Genomic DNA, 21,576 nt, shown 5'->3' with positions numbered 1-21,576 from the left:
TGAGCAAAGCACATGAATATTTAATAATATATATTTTTATATTTAATAGGTAAACACTGAGGCATTTTACGATTGATTTGTATGTTGCTAAAAAACGTTTTAGAACATTCTAACACTGCATCATTTCACACTGTATCCACCTTTTTCAGTATAGTATAGTGGCGATTCTTCACAGAGCTGAGATGACCATGTTTTTATTGACAGTGCCTCACCTGAGTGTGTAGATGGGCCGAGCTTAGTTACGGTGTTATTATTAACTACTTTGAGTTGTTATGACAGACAACAATAGCACAAGTTGAGCCTGAATTAAATTTTTACTACAAAGAAACTTAAATAGTGGTTGTGCTCCATCTGAATCGCTCGTTTTGGTAGTTTTTACATTGTGTCTCAAAACAGGCAATTAGAATCATCATGGCGCCACCTAGTGGCTACTACCTAGTGGAAAACCGTGGATACATTTGGCAACGCAATATGGGGTTAACCCCGCAAATGCGGTACTAACCCTACTCCGGAGCAAGGTTTCATAATTGCGCTAACCCGCTTTCAAGATGTTTTCTTTACATGGGGTTAAAGGCGGGGTTTAAATTGAAGAAAACCTAGGGTTAAGCACAGTGTGAAAAGTCCTAGCAGCGAGTCCCGAAGGTCAAGTGATTAACAACTCCCGCTGAGAGTTGCTAATTCACGCTCCGTCTCTCTCCGCCTGTGCGGCGATTATATTAATGAAACTAACAGCTGAAAATCACTGGAAAAATCAACAGCTTTACAAGTCATTCACTTTATTAAAAGTGTTTCAATGTCATAAGAGAGCATTGTGTGAGGAACAGGGTGAAAAGTGTTTATGAACTGATAATCTGTGTCAAGTGATTTTTAATTGGTTAGCTCTTTTCACAACACATTGATTTAAAGCAGCTTTACAGAAAATAATACTGTAAGACACTTTAATTCCTGTTAAAGTCGTCATTGGGCAGTTTGATGAAAATTGTGGTTGTAGATTATGCCTAAAAAATATCATTTGAGAGATAAGAGTATGAAAGTCATTGTTGTTCATTTGACCAGGAAAATGTCCGATACAAACAACAAGCCACGTAAAAATGATTTTGCACATGAGTAGGGTTAGTAATGTGACTCTATGAGACCAGGTTGAATTGATCGTTCTCTTGCCACTACAGATATAAACTTAATTATGATCAATATTGATTAACTTCCACCATGAGTTTTGAATTGACCTGCCCCAGCACGGAGAGTCGGACCTCAATGGAATTCTGTAATTATGTCATCATGGTGCCCTTCATGTTTTTTTTAAACGATGTGACTAAAAGGCAGCTAAATTTCCAGGTATTTCTGAAAGATCTTTGAGGTGGAGCCATGACAGGTGACATCATAATTGGTGAGGCAGTGTTGTGTTGTAGGAGAACGCTTTAGAGGGAGAACACTCTCTGGGGCCTTCATGCCTCACCTTTGTGGGGAACACCCTGCATAAATCATTACTTTTAGAATTGTTGAATATGTTAAGAAAGTGATGATTTCACTTGAAATAATTGTGCTATTTTTAGAAGTGTGTCGACTAAGTTGTTTGTAGCAACCTTGTGGTGAGGAGCTTTATCTTCATTTATAAAGAGAGACACTTTAATACCAGTTTGCCATTCATTCGGTGTGTGTTGGCACTTGCAGCTGCTTCTGTATTGGCATATTAAACAGACTCAAAATGAATAAAACTTTGCCTAGCTCATGGTCTTCATCATGTGGCTCAATGTTCTCATTCTGCCTGAGCCTCAGAATTATCTCTGAATCCAGCAGAGATTGGATTTTGATCTGTATCTTATCAAATCATGCATGATTTTTATTAGATATGTTTAATATGTTAGGGTTTTTTGTCATATTGTGTTGAATGTATTTGTCAGTAAGAGATTGTTTTCAGTTGCACTGGTTTATGGAATAGCTCAGACAAAAAAGACAATTCTTTCATCGTTTACACATTTCAAACCTGTATGCCGTTCTTTTCTTTAGTGGGACACAAAAGGAGAACTGTTCAAAAATCTTGTTCGGCAAGCTCTTCAATATAACGACATATCACAGTGGCCATGTCTGTGCAGATTCATGAGAGTCCATATGATCAGTGTGCTTTGAGAGCTACAGTGGAAGGGAAGATTTTATTGGATAATGACTGTGCTCACACAAAAGCTTTAAAGGAGCAGTATGTAATATATTTACTGTACTAAAGCATGAAATGATCTGAATATGCTATCAGAGATTTAGGAAACGTGCTAAGTTGAAATATTGGATTCTCTGGAAACAATGCTACAGCCAGTATATTCTACTTTGAAATGTCCATTCTGGAATTTCTGTTTGTGTTTTGGCCTGTGTGATCCCGCCCACTACCCATTTCCAATAGCATTTCCACACCCGGGTTGGCAGATTTGAAACAAGTTAGCGGGTAAACAACACTGTGTGCTGCAGCCATGGAAGTTATAAAACAATCCACATGAGCTAGTTTATAATTTGCAAACAATAAAAACATTGCAAACATATAGTGAAGGAAGGTTCCAGGAATAAGGAAGGGAGCGGAACATGGGTGGCAGTCCAAGTAAGTCAGTCTTTAATGTTTTCAGTTTGTCTAATGTTCATGCATGTCAGCTTCACAATTTAAACTGTCTCAGCTTCACAGTCAAGTGAGCTTCAGCTACAGGCCTTGGGTTTTCTCTCTCACTGGCACTCTCGGCGGCCTTTTCAAACCCTTCTCCGTCGTCACTGGAACGAGACACGGGTGTTACGTACCATTAATCATCAGGTGATGGTCCTTACCGCTTCCTCTCCCCCAGTGACAGACACATGACCATGTCCCGCTACACACATACATTGGCTGAGCAACTTGCAGTGTAAGGCTCGTCGCTTGCCATTGTCAGTTTGCTCATTCCTGTTGTCTGTCCTCAACCTGGCAACCTGCTTGAGCTTCCAGTCTGGGGAGGAAGGGCGTGCGAGACAACTCTCTCCAATATTTTGAATTTGACTGCAGAACCCATTTTAAACGCTTGATGTCAATGTTACATATTGCTCTTTTAATATGGACTTTTTATGTCAATATGGTGCTGTGGTGCTCTAGTCCTTTTTGGATTTTGACAGCCCCTAGTCACTGTGTGCTTTCATTGCACAGAAAAGAGCAGTGTAAACATTTCTCAAAACAGTAGAAAATAATGGACCCAGTTCACAGACTATGATGTCACATTTCCGTCATACTTAGAAGCGTAAATATAACTTACATTTTCATTTTTGTATTTACTAGTGTACATTTTTATATAAAATAATTTTTGTGTTATATTACCTAGGTAAAAAAGTCAACCGTGCTGTGATGGAGTTTGTAATACAGCTGCTTAGGGAGTGACGGTGACATTTGCTCTCTCACTCTTTACTCTTTGTTTTTCTCCTCTTTTGGAAAATCATGGAAATGTAATTGTGGAATTATTTATTGATTTATTTTACTGTTGGACCAAGTGGGAACGCTAAATTAATATTTGCTGTGGTCTCCTATTTATGGATTTAGAACTTTACTCTTCCAAAGTGTACTTTAAACTCGGAATTGTGACAAGGGTCCATATGGATTCGGAGATGATGTTAGCTAAAGTGTTCTGATGGTTCAGTGCATATAGAGAGGAAGTGTCACATGACAGCATTTGTTTAAAAGTTTTACTGTGTTTCACTCTCTTTTCCTTACCTTGCACATGGGTTTACCTGTTATATGTCCTTGAGCAGGGATCAGAAAGGGCATTTGATTTAGTTCTGTTTTATTTTTTATTGATATTTGAACTAAAATTGCTTCCCTGTTCTAGAGTTTTGCCAAAATGTCCATAATAAGGAAGCAGGAAGATAATGATAATCTATATTTGGTTACACAAATTGAACAAATTATGATGTGTTTCTAATCCCTGCCTGTGATGTCTCGCTCCGCTTTGATGTCACTGCACAGCTGGCTGATTTTCACTTTGTTCTCTGTTTTCTAGCTTGTCTTTTCTGCCCTTTAATGGCTTGATCTTGTCATACTTGTCATTTATGATCAATAAATGCTCATCATGTTTTCTGCTGGCATTTAAAATGGAATGAATTAATGGATCTTTGTGACACTAATGATGTTTTTAAATGCTTGGTTGCATGCTCTCCCCTCACTGGCTGTTCTGTTATGATGTTTTGATGAACCTTTGAATATGTTTTTGAGTGTCTGTGACAGATCTCCTTTTGTTTGCTCACACAATGATCAATGATTTATTTTCAAACTGTTTACTGTCAACTTGATCGCTTGAGAAAAATCACCCCACTTGCTGTTGGTTTGTGTGAATGACATGTTGATGATCTTTCCCACTTCTAGACAATGGCTATGTTTGGAATAGAGTACTAACATAAAACTTACTCAACACTGTGTACTGCCTAGTATGTCAGGCATTATGCATTATGTAGTGATGAACATTTCAAAAGGTAGCATGCTCTCTTGTCACATTTCTTTCAGCGATGTCATCTAGTTATCATTTTGGAAATAAAAATGCATTTTTAATCCAATTTTGTGTATAAAAAAAAAAGAATTAGTCCAGTCAAATAATGAGTCAAGAAGGTGATCACTTTAAAATATATGCTTGAGATTGCTTCCAATGTAAATTCGCACAATATAAATACTGCATAACGAGTACAAGTAGTGTGGTAGTGTGCTATTCTCAACGTAGCCATTCTTTCTTGCTCTCATTCAGCACTGTTCTAGTTTATAATCATGCTCTGATGTTTCCTGGCTGTTCTTCTGAATAACATTTTCTTCTGCTGCTCTCTATGAACCACATAGACTTTTTAACAATGTATTTTGTGCACTAGTGTCAATAAAGTTACAGTTGGCCTTTGAAGACTCAGCAGTTGTTTTTTAACGATTCTACTGCTCATATTTTTGCATAGCATCATTAATCCAACCCACCCACCCCCATTCCCTTTCTGTGGCTGCACAGTACATGTCTTGCTATCAGTCAGAAAATGCATGTATATAATGGCCATTATACATACAGTACATTATTACATGTTGTTTGTATAGTATACTTTGTTTTATGTTGTATGTTTGTGTGTTCTGGAATACATTGATAGGTTTGTGTTCATTGTGCACTACCAGTCAAAGTTTGGGACTTGAATTGTTGTTCCTTATCTTCTTAAAAAACATTTAATCTAAAGGCTTATGCATAAATGCTTGAAATAATTTTTGTACACAAAATTTTAATTGTAATTAAAATGTATGAATTTAATATACAAAACTACTTTTTTTAATAATAATAAAAGAAAAGAAAAAAATATATAAAATGTACGAGTTGGAGTAAATAGAAGGAAAAGCAGTCAACAAGAGTCCAGCATCCTTGTGAACTCCTTCAGTACTGTTTAAATGTCAAGAAGTTGCTTGAGAGAATGAGTATGCAGAGCTGAAATCTAAGAAATTTAAATGTCAGACATAATTTTGATTTACCATTTTTGGTCACTAAATGTACTTTATTTGATCATTTTATTGACTTTACTATTAAAATTTGGATGGAAATAATAAAGATTGAGTAGGTTTGTCTAAAATTTTGACTGGTAGAGTAATATACCATCCACATATAAATATGAGTTTGTGTCGTATCTGTGCTGGGCTGTGCTTACCTGCTTTATTTAGAACTGTGCTACGCAAAAAGAGGCAATTTTGGACAAGTAAGGAGATACATACATTATGCTTTCCTGTATAGTGTAGTTTACTGGGAAGTACACTGTCGGGGACCATGAACAAACACACAAACTCTTAGCACATTTATAGAGCTGAGGAGCAGAAAATGTCTAGGTTACTGTTGTAACCTCCATTTCCTGATGGAGGGAACGAGACGCTGTGTCAATGAAGTGACACTAGGGGACTTTCTTGAAGGCCTCGGTTACCCCTGAACTGGAGAAAATGCCAATGAGAAATTGGCAGACAGAAATTGCATGTCCCTCCCCTGGACATACGGGTATAAAAGGAGGGAATCGTGCATCTGATCATTCGGGTTTTGCACTGAGGAGCCGAGAATAAGGTTCGGCCATTACAGTGGCTCGGTTCAGCGCTGTGGCCTGGGGGACGGAGGTTACAACCGTAATCTAGACGTTCCCCGCCTGTCGCTCACTCGACGTTGTGTAGAAATTAGATTACTGACCCGACTGCGCATCTCTGCGGGTCTTCAGATCGGGAAGAACACCAATTCGCGAACAAGCGCCACTTCAGGCCGTAAAGTTGCCTGGTAGAGGGAGCTTTGGCTTGGTTGATCTTGTCTAGGACAGCAGGTGGTAGGCCACTTAGATCTTCTGCATCCCATCAAGGGCCCAGACATGGAGGTTCCAGAGGTCTGGGCGCAGATTCCAGAGGGTGCCCCGCCCTGAGAAAGAAGGTCCTTCCTCAGGGGTATTCGCCAGGGAGGGGCTGTCGCGAGGAGCATGAGATCCGAGAACCAAGTCTGTGTGAGCCAATGGGGGCCACTAGAGTGACTTGTTCCTCATCCTCCCTGACCTTGCACAGCAAATCAGCTGGACCACCTGGGGGTGGAGCCTCCACTCTCTGTTGAGCTTGTCCTGTCGCGACAGCGCATCCGCTGCCGTGTTGAGGTGGCACGCAATGACCTGAGTCGCTGTTGGCTCCCAAGGTGGGGATGGAGTGCGAGTTGCAACATATGACGAGAGTGCACGCCGCCTTGACAATTTATGTTTGCTATCATGGTGGTGCTGTCTGAGCGAATCAAGACGTGTTTGCCCCGAAGTAGCGGGAGAAACATCCGCAGGGCGACTCTAGGCATTGATGTGCCAACCCAGCCGGGGCCCCGTCCAGGAGCCGGCGGCTGCTTGCCCATTGCACACGGCGCCCCAATCCTGTTTGGAGGCGTCTGTGGTGACCAGACGCGGCGGGACACCTGCTGTAGGGGGGCTTCTGTCCGCAGAAAACAAAGGTCTGTCCAGGGGTTGAAAGTCTGGTGGCAGGCAGGGGTGATGAACACACGGTATGTGCCACGGCGCCATGCCAATCTCAGGACTCACGTCTGCAGGATGCCATATGCCCCAGGAGCCTCTGGAATGTTTTTAGAGGAAATGCTGTGCCTTGTTTGAATAAGGTGACACATTTCAGCACTGACTGCGCATGCTCGTTGGTGAGGCATGCTGTCATTGAGACTGAGTCTAACTCCATGCCGTGAAAATAGATGTTCTGAACTGGGGCGAGCTTGCACTTTTCCCCTGAAGCCCTAGACAGCTGAGGTGCCTGAGCACCTGGTTCTTGTGGGCACACAGTGACTCTCGAGAGTGGGCTAAGATGAGCCTGTCATCGAAGTAATTGAGTATGCGAATGCCCATTTTAGCGGAGCAAGGCTGCCTCTGCGACCTTCGTGAAGACGCGAGGGGACATGCAAAAGGGGAGGACCTTGTACTGATACGCCTGCCCATCAAACGCGAACCGTAGGAAGGGTCAGTGTCGAGGCAATGCATGTTAGGATGTGTCTTTGCGTGAGCATCTTGAATGGGAATTTGTGCAAGACCCGATTGAAAACTCGCAGGTCCAGGATCGGTCGTAAGCCGCCGCCTTTCTTGAGTACGATGAAGTAACCCTTCTTCATCTCGGCTGGAGGGACAGGCTCTGTCACGTCTTTGAGTAAAAGTGTCGCGATCTCTGCACATAGGGTGTGGCCGGCTTCGCCGTGCACCGAGGTAAAGCGGACACTGCCGAAAGGGGGTGGGGGCCTGGCGAACTGGATCACGTAGCCGAGTCGGATGGTCCTGGTCAGCCATCGCGACTGGTTGGGAAGTGAAAGCCAAGTGACATACCTGGTGGGGCTCCGTAGTGGGCGGAGCAGTTAGTGTCACGTCGGAAGCAAAAGTGCGTCCCGAAGGCTTTGGGGCTGAGAGAAGACTCGAAGCACTCACCTACCTCCGCACACCTGGCAGGGTGTGTTAGTGACTGAGGAGAAGGTCCCGTGTAGGCGTCCTCTAATCTTTTCAGAACTGGCCGGCCGGGGGACAGTAGTCGTGTGTCCGGAGGCGAGGGGGACGGAGTGGTCTGTTTACCATTCCGGAGCAAATGTCTCACTCCCTGGGTCGTCCATCTCAGTAGCGCTTGGGAGCCTTCCGGGTCCTTGAAGACGCCTTCCTGCGGGGGCGCTCACAGCCACAACCCCCCGCCCCCGGTCCCTTTTTTCCCAGAGGTGCATGATGAGCTGACGAGTTCATGGAGGGCACCTTTCACTGTCTGCAACCGACCTCCTCACTCATTCGCGCTCACTACCCTCGACGGCGGGGGAACCAATCGTCTAGCCGTGAGGTCTGCAGGGAATATAGAGAGTTACAGTCCAACCGCACGCTCACAGCGGCCCGGGCAAGCATGTCAGCCATCAGGGCGTGCTGACCCCAAGGTGGCAGTCCAGTCGATTTTTCTGCGTCAGACGCCGAGATGCTCTCCAATGCAGCGGCGAATTCATCATCCAGCTCAGCGGCTCCAAGTGAGTAATCAGACTGGCTGTGAGGCGAGCCGCTCTCACCTCAAGCCTGGATGGAAGTCAACGAGCGTGCTGGAGGGCAGTTGGTTCGTGGCAAACTACCTGGCGAATCAGAGCCCGCTGCTATCCCCAAATCGCCTTCAACTGCAGCCGGGTTATCCTCAATCCCGTGGGAAGGAGCGACGCGTGGGAGTGGCTGGAGTGGCATTCCTTTTTTAGGAAAGAAAACCGCAACCACAAAGTTGCAATGGTTAAGTTCTCGCAGTGGGAACATGAACCATCCACAAACGCCGCCTCCATGTGAGCACGGCCCATCCACACAAGGCAGCGTCTATGGCCGTCAGGAGCGGAGAGATATCGACCACATCCAGGAACTACACAGGGGCGGAAAGGCATCTTTAATAAATACTGAAAAGGACGTTCAACGCCTGCTGTGTGTGCTATTTTAGAGAAATAAACTCTCTTCGAAAAATATTCTCTTTTAGAAGCGCTGTGGAAGTGCCCAGGGGCAAAGCTACACTGCCATGCAGAGAAGGAGAAAGCCACTGATATTCGCCGTAGATCCAACAGCAAACGCTCTACAGAGGTGAGTGGAACAGAAGTGATCTCAGCTCGCTGATAGCACAACCGCTCGGCTCCGATGAAATCTGAATGAACGGATGCACGATTCCCTCTTTTTATACCCATATGTCCGGGGGAGGGAAATGCAAATTCTGTCTGCCAAATTCTCATTGGCCTTTTCTCAAGTTCAGTGGTAACCGAGGCCTTCAAGAAAGTCCCCAAGTGTCGCTTCATTCGACACAACGTCGAATGAGTGACAGACGGGGAACTAATATATACAGGCTGATATCCAAGCCCCTATGTATGAGAAACTGGTGTTTATTTATTATTATTATTATTATTTATCAGATGATAATACCATGGTACTTTTATATATACAACGGTACTGTATAATCACCATATTCATGTGTCATAGTGTTTGCATGGCACATCAAAAAATGCCATGGTACTACCATGGTTAATGTTCAAAAGAAATTGTAGTACCATGGTACTTATTGGTACTTTTTAGTGATGATATTAACATGTTAAAATAAACAGATCAGCCACAACAATAAAACCACCTGCCAAATATTGTATAGGTCCCCCTCGTGCTGTCAAAACAGCACCAACCCGCATCTCAGACTATATACTTCTCACCACAATTGTACTGAGTGGTTATCTGAGTTACCACAGACTTTGTCAGTTTGAACCGGTCTGACCATTCTCTGTTGATCTCTCTCATCAACAAGGCATTTATGTCCACAGAACTGCTGCTCACTGATTTTTTTTTTTTGTTTTTGACACCATTCTGAGTAAATTCTAGAGACTGTTGTGAAAATCTCAGGAGATCAGCAGTTACAGAAATACTCAAACCAACCGTCTTGCAATGTGCAGTCTGTGATCTCAGTGATCTGGAGCGTGACATGATTGTTGGTGCCGGCTGGTTTGAGTATTTCTGTATCTGCTGATCTCCTGGGATTTGCAAAAAAAAAATCAGTGAGCAGCAGTTCTGTGGACATAAATGCCTTGTTGATGATAGAGATCAACAGAGAATGGTCAGACTGGTTCAAACTGACAAAGTCTGTGGTAACTCAGATAACCACTTGTGGTGAGCAGAATGACATCTCAGAATGCTATTCTAAGATGCAGGTTGGTGCTGTTTTGGCAGCATGAGGGGGACCTACACAATATTAGGTGGTTTTAATGTTGTGACTGATCGGTGTAAATCATATATCACAATAAGTATCATGGGAAGAACTGCAATAAGAAAATGTGTGAAAATGACTTCTTGTCCATGTTTCTCTCTGTCAGAGGTGACGTGTGCTCTGGTAACATTAGTTAATGGTCATGCTGAGGAATGTAGGGGAGTGACTCCATCTCCTCTCATCTCACCCATGCTGAATGGCAGCACTGCCATACACACTGATGAGGAGGACAACAGGAGGAAGGTGAGATGTGTGTCTGCACAAGTGTGATAGTGTGTAACTTTAAGTAGGACAGGCATGAGATGAAAAAATTATGAAGTGGAAAACAAGTGCAGTTTATTTATAAGGTGCAATAAATCCAAAAACATGAATCCCAAAAATAAACTATGATGAGAACTAATCTTGACTTGGCTTGACTTGACTATAAACAAAAACCATGAACTAGAAAAAAACACCAACATTACACAATACTTGATGAAAGACAAAGGCAAACATGAGGGTTTAAATATACAGATATGGGGTAACAAGATTACAAGACAACCAATAACAAAACTGAAATAATAACATAAGAACCAATGACAGGTCATGAGACATCAGTGTATTACTCTCTGCTAATTCAGAGTCTGGGGGACAGAGCTTAAACTTCTATCAAGAGACTATGGGAGAAAGATTTAAACTTGGTATTGGAGGAGGTATTGTGGGCTAGGATAAAAAAAAAACATCAAGTCTGTATCTAGAGATGCAAGGGTGCACCTTATGCAATTCAAGATTTTACATTGATTCTATTGGACCCCCTCTAGATTGTATAGGCTTAGTCTTAAAGACACACCCACCTCCTGGCAATGCCAATCAGAAGATGGAGACACAAAACATGTTTTTTGGTGTTGTGTTGAGATCTAAGAATTTTGGTTGAAGGTTCAGAGTTTTATGTGTGACGTATTGGGCACTCAGATTTCATTTTGCCCCAGACTCTGTATTTTGGGTGATGGGGCAGTCATCGATGTGGAGAATAAATGCATAAAAATTGGGTTCTGACCAGGGTAATGATCGCCAATTTTATTATTATTTTTTTTTTGTATATACTCGTGTGACCACAGGAATGTTTGTTGACAGTCAGGGCGGAACTGGGGATTTGGAGGGTGAGGGTAATAGTGGTAGTTAAATGTTTATTCTATTTATATATGTTTTGTAAATAAATAAATGTTAATAAAAAAAGAACCAATTACAGAACAGAACTGATAACAAGACAATGAAACATGAACCAATAACGAGACAAGTCTTATAAACCTAGGAACCAATAAAAACTAAACACATAAAAAATGGTGGGAATTGGGAAATCACATGACATGAATAGGAACAGGAAACATGGCACTATCAAAATAAAAGATATGAAAATCAAAACATGTACATACCTAAACCTGACAGATCCCCCTCTATGTTTGGCTCCCTACGTCCAACAAAAAACAAGACCAACAAGCAAGTTCAATAGAGAGCTGGGAGGAGGAGGTCTTTGGGGATCTAGAGAGCACTGGAGACAATGGGGGACCAGAGGGTGCTGGAGACAGCAGGAAACCAGAGGGCTCTGGAGACCAGGGCGGTCCAGACGACCAGGCCGGATCCGGCGGGAGGCCAGGAGACAAGGGCAGATTCGGTGCAAGGCCAGGAGACAAGGGCCTATCCGACAGAAGGCCAGGAGCCTGTCCTGATGAGACAGACTTGGGCTGTAGAGCGCGGTCTGTTGAGGAGGACGTGGGCTGTGGAGCAGGGCCTGATTAGACAGAAGTGGGCTGTGAGGCAGGGCCTGATGAGACAGAAGTTTGCTGTGAAGCAAGGCCTGACGGGCTGTGGACAGGGCCTGAAGAGACAGACATGTGCTGTGGAGCAGGGCATGACTAGGCAGAGTGGTATGGTGAGGCTGAAGAGGCAACGTGGCATGGCAAGTCTGACAAAGCAGCATGGTATGCTGGACTCTCAGGGTGCATAGCCACTGTATGTGGAGTCCCAGGGAGCAAAGCCGCTGGAGGTGGAGGCCCATGGGTCAAGGCGGCCTGGTGTGGTGGGTCAGATGTGTTGACTTGGTATGAAGTGAGAAACGTGACTGTATGGCATGAAACGGCAGATGTAGCTGCGTGACATGGTAAGGCAGCATGACTTGGCATGGGAGGCTTGACAACATGGTTTGACGAGGCAGACGTGACAACATGGCTCGGCATGGCAGGTGAGACGATATGGCTTGGCATGACAGGCATTTCAACATGGCTTGACATAGCAGGCATGTCAGCATGGTTTGGCATTTGTATGGCTTGGCATGGCAGCGGTGAAAACATGGCTATATGGTGTCTCAGGTGCTATCTCTGGGATGGTAGAGGCTTCAGGCACTCGTTCTACGATGGCATGTGGACCGTGGCAGGTGTGGCCTCTGGATTGTGGTAGGCGTTGACACTATGGCTGTGAACTCTGGTATAGCTGTGGACTCTGGGTTGGTGGTAACTGTAGTTGTGCCGGGTTCCTGACCAGCCACTCTCACAGTGAAAGATGATCCGCTCAGTTGTGGAGCAAAATCAATGTATTGAATCAGAGTTAAAAAAAATAAAGTCTCCAGGCATCAAAGAATATAGTGGTTCATCCAAGCCACTATGGAAAAAGTGTTTAAGGGAAGCCTCACAAAAGTCCAGAACGGGTCTATTTTTCTGATGAAGACGGATGAATGAAACTGCTAAATTCATAATTGTTGGTCAGGTATTCTGTAATGTTGAGACGGACAGGCAGGAGATGAAGAAATTATGAAGTAGAATCCAAGTGAAGTCTATTTACAAGGTGCAATAAATCCAAAAAACATGAATCCAAAACATAAACTATGACAAGATCTAAACTTTAGAATTTACTGGTGAAAACCAAGGCCAGAGTGGTGATCGGGAGAATTCCCAGTGAGCCAGTCACAAATTGGGCCAGCAGGTCTGCATGTTTATTAATAAACTTTCATCATGTGTCGCATGACAGTTGCCGACCGTCCGTGTCATCTGGTATTTAGTTTATTTTGTTGATCTCCACATGACAGGGAAGTGGGGAGACAATCTGAAAGAGCCGGTATTTCTCCCCTCTGCCATTCTGTACCAGGATGTGTGTGACAGAACTCAAGCACAACATTCAGTAGGTGTGTGACACCCTCGGCCAAAATCAAGTTGTTGAGTTGCAGAGTGTAATATACTACAATAAAAATTATTTTAGACCCAATCGGTGACTGCGCTGGCTTGCTCGACATTGCAGAAATGGAAACCATTTCAAAAATAGTGATGCCCTGTCGGCCATTTTGTGTCGCGGATGGTTCCAACAAAAAGATACCTTTTATCACGTGTAGCGGCTTCGCATTGCATCTGTTAGGACACGGTGTTAGTTGAAATTGATGAACATGCTTCAGGTACAAGATCATAAATTTACTGACTGCAGTCTCACAATCTCAGTCAATCTCAGAAATCCTCATTCCTAGAATTGCAGAATGATAATAATATTGTTTATTTTCATAAATGAAGTAAAAGAATACAGGTGCAAAAGCACAGCACAATACGAAAATAATGGGACTTTACAGCTCTCAACAAAACAAACTGCACAGTGCCTTCAATATTGTATCATGTGCGAAAACCCTGTTAAAGAGACAGTAACCATGTTGCCACTGTCCATAACATACATTCCAATTAAAAGAAAAGTACAAATTTGTCTTTTTTTTCACTCTTTATTTTTGGTAAATGGCACTTTTCTTAAATTGCATGTAAAAATTTTCTTCTGCAGAACACATATTAAGATTTGTAGAAGAATATCTCAGTTCTGTTGATCCTTTCAATGCAAGTGAATGGTGGCCAAAAATCACATAAAGGCAGCCTAAAAGTAATCTATATGACTCTAGTGGTTAAAAATGTGTTCAAAAGCAATATGATAGGTGGGGGTGAGAAATTTATCAAATTTTTTTTTTCTATAATTCTCCTCCTTGACCAATAGGTGGTGATATGTATAAAGTTATAAATCACCAAAAAGAACTCTAAGGGGAGAAAAGCTCTTAGAAAAGTGAAGGTGGAAATTGATAGTAAAAAAGGACTTCAGTATTGGTCTGTTTCACACTGCTGCTCATTCACTTACATTGAAAGGATCAACAGAGATGAGATATTGTTTTCTAAAATGTGTTGATGTTCTGCAGAAGAAAGTCATATACATCTGTGATGGAATGAGGGTGAGTCAATGATGAGAGAATTTTACTTTAAGTTTACAACTGGGGGGTATGACTTGGACATTAAATTCTCAGGATGAATATGAATCCCACTCCGACCCTGTCAAAAAACTATGAACTAGAAATAACACCAATATTACACAATCAATACCTGAGGAAGGACAATGGAAAACATGAGGGTTTAAATATACAGACATGGAGTAACAAGAAATCAAGACAACCAATAACAAAACTGAAGTAATAACCAATTACAGAACAGAACTGATAACAAGATGTGACAAGGAGAAGGGCGGGGCCAAGCCATGACTACGCATGCCCGGCTCCCAATTGGGCTAATCAGCCGAGGAGAGGGATAAGTGCAGCAGCTCAGGAGAGAGAGAGCCATATGCAGCTGCCATGTGTGTGTTTGTGTTGTGTCTTTTTGTTTAAATTAAATATTATTTTGACTGTTCAGCCAGTTCCCACCTCCTCCTTTCCCATCCTTAACCTTTGTTACATTGGTGCCGAAGCCATGGAAGGAGGAGGGATGCGCCGAGGGATGCGCCGAGGTCGTGGAGGCCTCGCCACTGCCATCCACCCAAAGGAGCAGCCGTGGATGGAGGAGTTGCTGCCGGCCACCTGGACGCGGGGGGAGAAGGGCTCTCTGCCGGCCACCGGAGGAGTTCCCTACAGGGTGCCAAAATGGAGGGGCATTCCATCCACCAGGGGTCAGAGGTCTGGCTCCGGTCTGCCTGGGGAGGAGCAGCTGTCATCCACCAGAGGGTGGAGGAGTGATCGAGGACCAGGCGACAGTGTGTCTGGGAACCGGCGAGCAATTTTTTTCTCTCTCTCCTCTCTCAATGTCACTCTGCCTTGCCCTTTCCCTCTCCTCTTTTTTTTTCCCTCCCCAGCCCTAGAGAAGAGGGGAAAAGCCACAGACAGTCTATATATATATATATATATATATATATATATATATATATATATATATATATATATATATATATTACACAGTATGTATGTGGTGGTACTGTAGAAGCAATTTATGGGAAGGTTTATATGCATAAAACATCTTATGACTTTACTGTTGTTAGTGTAGTTGAAGTTGTTTCAATAAAGGTACTTAATACATTTTGACTTGTTGCTCAATTTGTTAAAACAGCCCAAATTTAGGGTTACTTACTATTCATATGGGGCAAGAAATAGCACTGGGGAAAAGATTAAATTACACACTGTTTACAACCACTTTAACACTTTAGATGTTGACATTATAACATTTTAACATTGACCAAATAACACAATATTGCAATATTTTAACCCTGTCTAACCATGTAAAGCCAGTAAATTCTTTAATTATTGCATGATACACACAAAGATACCCGAAAGGCACTGTAAACACAACCATGAGATTATTGTCCTTGATCAGCTATACAGCTCAAATTACACATTTCACATGGAAAAGCCAAAATGATTGTCTGTATTAATCGTCCACATACCACAGATTCTGTCAATAGAAATGATCTGGTATTGAACACAGAATATTCCTTTACTGATAGTTTGTTCTGGTTTGTCTGTTATCAGATCTGTCCAGCTGATAATGCATTCTTCATAGCTAAACAGCTGTTGAGCACTGAGAGGACTTACCTGAAGGACCTGGAGCTGATCACAGTGGTAAATGATGGACAGATACATCAGATCTACTCTTTCATCTATCACACGCACATTCCTATCCAGCCACTCATGAATAGAGCTCATGAATCCATAGGGGGTGTGTGTTTGGGTGGTTTACCAGGACATTTATGCTATAAATGTGGTTTATGAGGACATAAATATGTAAAATGCATAAAGTTTTTTTGTGAGGGTTAGGTTAAGGGGTTGGGTTAGGGGATAGAATCTATAGTTTGTACAGTATAAAAATCATTATGTCTATTGAGAGTCCTCATAATAATATTCACACCAACGTGTGTGTGTGTGTGTGTCTGTGTGTACAGAAACGGGATTATGTTTAGAGACCTTAGGGCATTGTGGTTCCTGTAGGAATTCATCAGAGATTAACACAACAGATTATCTGCACCTGTTCTCTGTTTACATCATCAACTGCCCTGTTGAAAAGACCAGCATTACTGCTCATAAGCATACAGTACATATGCTGTGTATCAGATGCTGGTGTCCTAACCCAGCGGTTCTCAAACTGGGGGCCGCGGCCCCCTGGGGGGCCACTAGATGGCGCTAGGGGGGCCGCAAAGAAATTTTAGAATATGAAATTATTTTTAAAAATTATTTTACCTGTATGTAAGTTAGGATTGTCCTATGTGAAGTGTGATGTATTTTTTTTTTAATTAAATATTTTAAAAATATTATCAATTATACATATCATATTACGCTAAAACGTCACCAAACCGTTGAGGTAGCCTAGTGAACACAACAACATGAACACGCTGATAAATGCCAAGACTATTTAAAATGGACAAGTTTTTAGATAGAGGATGCAGTGTCTCGGCTGAGAAGGTCACAACAGAAGAGCCCAGCGTGAAAAAAACGAAACTGCATAAACTCGTACATAAAATATGGCTTTATGGAATATAGTGACGGCAGACCACAGTGCACACTGTGCTTGAAGATTTTATCCGTTGAAGCACTGAAACCATATAAACTCAACCGACATCTCACAACAATTCATCCGGAGCATGCAAATAAAAGTAAGGATTTTTTTCAGAGAAAGAAAGAAGAATACGTCAAGCAAAAGGTACGACTGACTAACATCACGACAATACCTGAGAAAGCACAGCATGCATCGTATCTTGCAGCCCTGCGAATAGCCAAATGTAAAAAACCTCACACAGTCGGAGAGGAATTAATACTTCCAGCAGCAGTGGATATGTGCCGAGTGATGATCGGGGAGGAGGCCGCGAATAAGATTAAATCCATACCGCTGTCCAACGATACAGTAAGCAGGCGGATCAAAGACATTTCTTTTGATGTAAAATCTCAACTGACCGAAAGATTACGATCGTGTGAACAGTTCGCACTTCAGCTTGATGAATGCACTGACGTTAGTAGTGCTGCGCAGGTATTAGTGTACGTTCGATATTTATGGGAAAGTAAAATTATGGAAGACTTTTTATTTTCAAAAGAACTCGAGGGGAGAGCTACAGGTGAGGAAATTTTCAAAATGTTGGACACTTTTATGGTAGAAGAAAATCTGAGCTGGGAAAAATGCGTGTCTGTTTGCACTGATGGTGCGGCAGCAATGACTGGGCGCAAGAGTGGAGTTGTCACCCGAATTCAAGCCATAAATCCAAAGATCACAGCCACTCACTGTATGCTTCATCGTCAAGCACTTGCATCGAAGTTAATGGCACCTGACCTGCATGATGTGTTGGAAGTAGTAGTAGCGGCTGTCAACTTCGTGAAGTCAAGACCGTTAAAGTCACGTCTCTTCGCAAAACTATGCACAGAGATGGGAGCAGCTCATGATCGGCTACTGTTCCATTCAGAGGTGCGGTGGCTCTCGCGTGGAAAAGTTTTACAGCGAGTGTTTGAACTCAGACGTGAGCTTCATGATTTTTGAAAGAACATAAACCTGATCTAGAACTGTTTTTTCTGACCAACAGTGGATGGCAAAACTAGCCTACCTTGCAGACATTTTCAGTAGTCTCAATGGACTGAATCTGTCCATTCAGGGATGTTATTCCACAATACTGGAGGCAAGTGACAAAATAAATGCTTTCAGGAGAAAAATTGACCTGTGGGTACACAAACTACAAAGAGGCATCACTGACATGTTTCCAAATCTATCAGAATTTTTGGATACAAACTGCATGGCAGTGGACTTCATGCTCAACACCATTACCAGTCACCTCACCTCACTGAATGAACATTTCAGTCGCTACTTCACAGACATTGACATGGAGAAATATGACTGGGTTCGAGATCCCTTTTCTTGTGATGTGATGGCCAGTGGCCTCAGTGGAAAGGCTGAAGATGAACTTTTGGAACTGTCCAGTGATCGTACTCTCAGGATGAGATTTAATCAGCAGGGCCCAGAAGAATTTTGGCCCACAGTTGAAAAGGAGTACAAGGAGGTTGCTCTTCAGGCCATGAGAATATTGCTGCCTTTCCCAACAACATACCTTTGTGAGGCATCTTTCTCAGCCATGATGGCAATAAAGACAAAATACAGGGCACGGCTTAATGTGGAAGATGACTTGAGAGTTTGCCTGTCCCCAATAACACCCAGAATTGATAAGCTCTGCAAAGAAAGACAGTCTCACCCTTCCCACTGAGGTTGTGTGTACTTGAACAGTGGTTACTAAATTGATGTGTCTGCATGTGTCTTCTATATTGAAAAACTATTTCTTTAAGTAGAGCAGAATTTTTTTGTTTCTTGCAGAAAAAAGATTGCTGAAAAAACAGATTGCTGTTCAAATTGCAAACCAAACTTGAGCCACTGTCATTTACTACATTAAAATTTAAGAAGTTTAATGCACTTTTTTACAATCAGTAAATTCATTTTTCAGTGTTCATCTTTTACTATGAACATCATAAATTACTGTTCAGTATTCAATACTTTTGTTGCACTTTTCAGACAATATTATTGTTAACTGTCAAAACTATTTTTTTATAAAATTTTTTTATATTTTATGAAATGTAGAATTTAACTAATTTTGTATATTCAACATCAGAGACATAAAGCTACAAACAGAACTGTTGTTCCAGCATTGTACAAATTCATTTGTTTTTGGTCAAATCTAAAATTTGTAAGTAAAATTGTACGTTTGAGGATGTTTTCGTCATGAGTTTTCTTTTGGGGGGCCACAAAAGGATTCACCCTACACAAGGGGGCCTCCTCCTGAAAAAGTTTGAGAACCACTGATGTAGCCCTTGTAACTTTCTATGTATGAGTGAATATAAATAAATATATAAAATGTGTGTTAGTGGTTTCAGAGAGTGTTGGAGAAGGAAGAGTGTGTTCCTGACTCTCTCAAGACACTGTTGAGTTCCACCTATGAGCCACTACACACACACGCCACACACACTTCCTCCAGCAGCTTGAGGAGAGACTTTCACTCTGGTGAGTAACACTCACACATGCACGTGAGTTCTGTCACACACACACTCACACTCTCTCTCTCTCTCTCTCTCACACACACTCTGATGTGATAAAAGGTTTGTCACTGCTTAGGAAATTAAGACATTTTGATTAAAAAGAAAAGATTTGTTTTTCCTTTAAATCCAAGTTTGTTTGAAATTAGTTAATTCTGTTATCATTTACTCACCCTTATGTTGTTCCAAACCTGTATGACTTTCTTATCTCTGTGGAACACAAGAGGCCATGTTCATGAATGTAGATGCTGCTGGGTTCTCCATGAAATGAAAGTGAATGGAGAATGGAGAAGGCTGTCCAACGTTTGGCCTAACAATTTCTATTGTGTTCAACAATCAAAAGTCATATGGGTTTTGAAAAATGGAGGTGAGTGAAAATGGCAGAAATTTCCTCATTCTTTCTTCTTTTAATTATACTTTTGCAATATATATTTTAGGGAAGATCGATCCAGTGTGCAGGTTAAAGGTGGTTTTCAGTGTATAGGAGACCTGCTGCTGAAGACAACACAGGACCTGAAGGTGTGTGTGTGTGTGTGTGCGTGTGCGTGCGTGCGTAGGGCCGCCGATAAGACAACAGGATCTTTTGTCCCAGACCGAAGCTTGAGGGTGGGCCCAAAGAAAGGCTGTTCCATGTTGTAGAGCGCATCCAGACACGGTCAGTGGGAGATGTGATTATAAACACGGAGACAGTGTGCAACTGTGAAAGTGACAGCAAAAACTGCTGGGTTGGGCACGTTGATGGAATAACTGTCCGTGCCCCCCCCCCCCATCCACATGCCTACCCCCCCAGTTGGACAACTGAATATGTTTTGTCCCAGGCCCATGAATTTCTAACTGCAGCCCTGTGTGTGTGTGTGTGTGTGTGTGTGTGTGTGTGTGTGTGTGTGTGTGTGTTATCATGCATATTAATGACAGTGCGTTTCTTATCTCCCAGTCCCTCTCATGTCAGCTACAGATGAACTCAAAGTGTGTGTATGAGCTGGAGAGAGTGTGTGCTGCATACCGGAGGCTGGAGTTTGTTTGTCGTGAGTTTGAGCTGCAGAAAGTGTGTTACATCCCGTTAAACATGTTTCTGCTGAGTCTTCTATATCGACTGCTGCACTATAGACTGATACTGCAAAGACTCTGCAAACACTATCTGCCAACACACAGCGACTACAGCGACTGCAAAGGTGAGACTGTGTGTGTGTGTGTGTGTGTGTGTGTGTGTGAGAGAGTATGGCACTGATCTACCAGTCAACAGTTTGGCTCATGATCCTAAAAACATTTTGACCAAAAGGCTTATGCTTAAATACTTCAAATGAGTATTTTTGACAAATCTAAATTTTGCTTACATTATGAATATCTAAACAATAAATGAAGGAATGATTGTAATATCTATACACAGCTACAATTTAAGTTAAAGAAAGGGTGTTTTGATTGATTAGATATTTGCACTTGATGGAAGTAGCACCTGACACACAGCTTGGCTATTCATACTCGGAAAGTCTGGTGGAAACACAGAAATGGAAGACAAACTGCACCTATAGTTTTGCTGTAGTGGCATGGATTGTAATGACAGCATAAATGTGCTTTCAATTCCCCCCTTAGTCCCACTTTTCCCCATTATTTTTCTGTCTTTCAGATTAACATTTTTATTGTATGCCTCTCAACATGTCACATAACAAAGCAAAACATTTATATACAGAGTCAACCATTAAACCCCATTGTTTCCCTTACCCCATCCCCAACCCCACCTTGACCCCCAACAAACATCCTTGTGGCCAAAGTTTGAAAATACACACACGAAGAAAAAAAAAAAAAGTACAAATAATAATAATAGCTATATACTTATCAATGTAATGACTCCCCTGCTCTTGAAGAAGCACTAAAGAAAACATGTCCAACCCATATCTTCCCAAATTTTCAGCTTCCTGTGGGGAACGATGCGTTTCTTGAAGAAACACTATATCATATTTCTTACATTTAAGAAAATTAATTACCTTCCTTCTTTTTATGGATTGCCCCAACCCCTTCGCATTCCACGTGGAGAGAG

At 42.2% G+C, this 21,576-nt stretch overlaps 1 protein-coding gene across 1 annotated transcript in view; it reads left to right on the top strand.

The window, feature by feature from the left end:
* The window catches only part of LOC127658604 (FERM, ARHGEF and pleckstrin domain-containing protein 1), a 102,136-nt gene that overhangs the window by 59,935 nt on the left and 20,625 nt on the right, over positions 1 to 21,576 (top strand). The window contains 6 exon segments of the mRNA XM_052147979.1: positions 10,276 to 10,480; positions 16,017 to 16,106; positions 19,374 to 19,463; positions 19,466 to 19,509; positions 19,979 to 20,060; positions 20,476 to 20,713. Coding sequence (XP_052003939.1) covers positions 10,276 to 10,480; positions 16,017 to 16,106; positions 19,374 to 19,463; positions 19,466 to 19,509; positions 19,979 to 20,060; positions 20,476 to 20,713 — 749 coding nt within the window.

Source organism: Xyrauchen texanus, chromosome 18 (assembly GCF_025860055.1).
Source record: "Xyrauchen texanus isolate HMW12.3.18 chromosome 18, RBS_HiC_50CHRs, whole genome shotgun sequence".
NCBI classification, from domain to species: domain Eukaryota; kingdom Metazoa; phylum Chordata; class Actinopteri; order Cypriniformes; family Catostomidae; genus Xyrauchen; species Xyrauchen texanus.
This window is presented reverse-complemented; position numbering and strand designations above follow the sequence as displayed.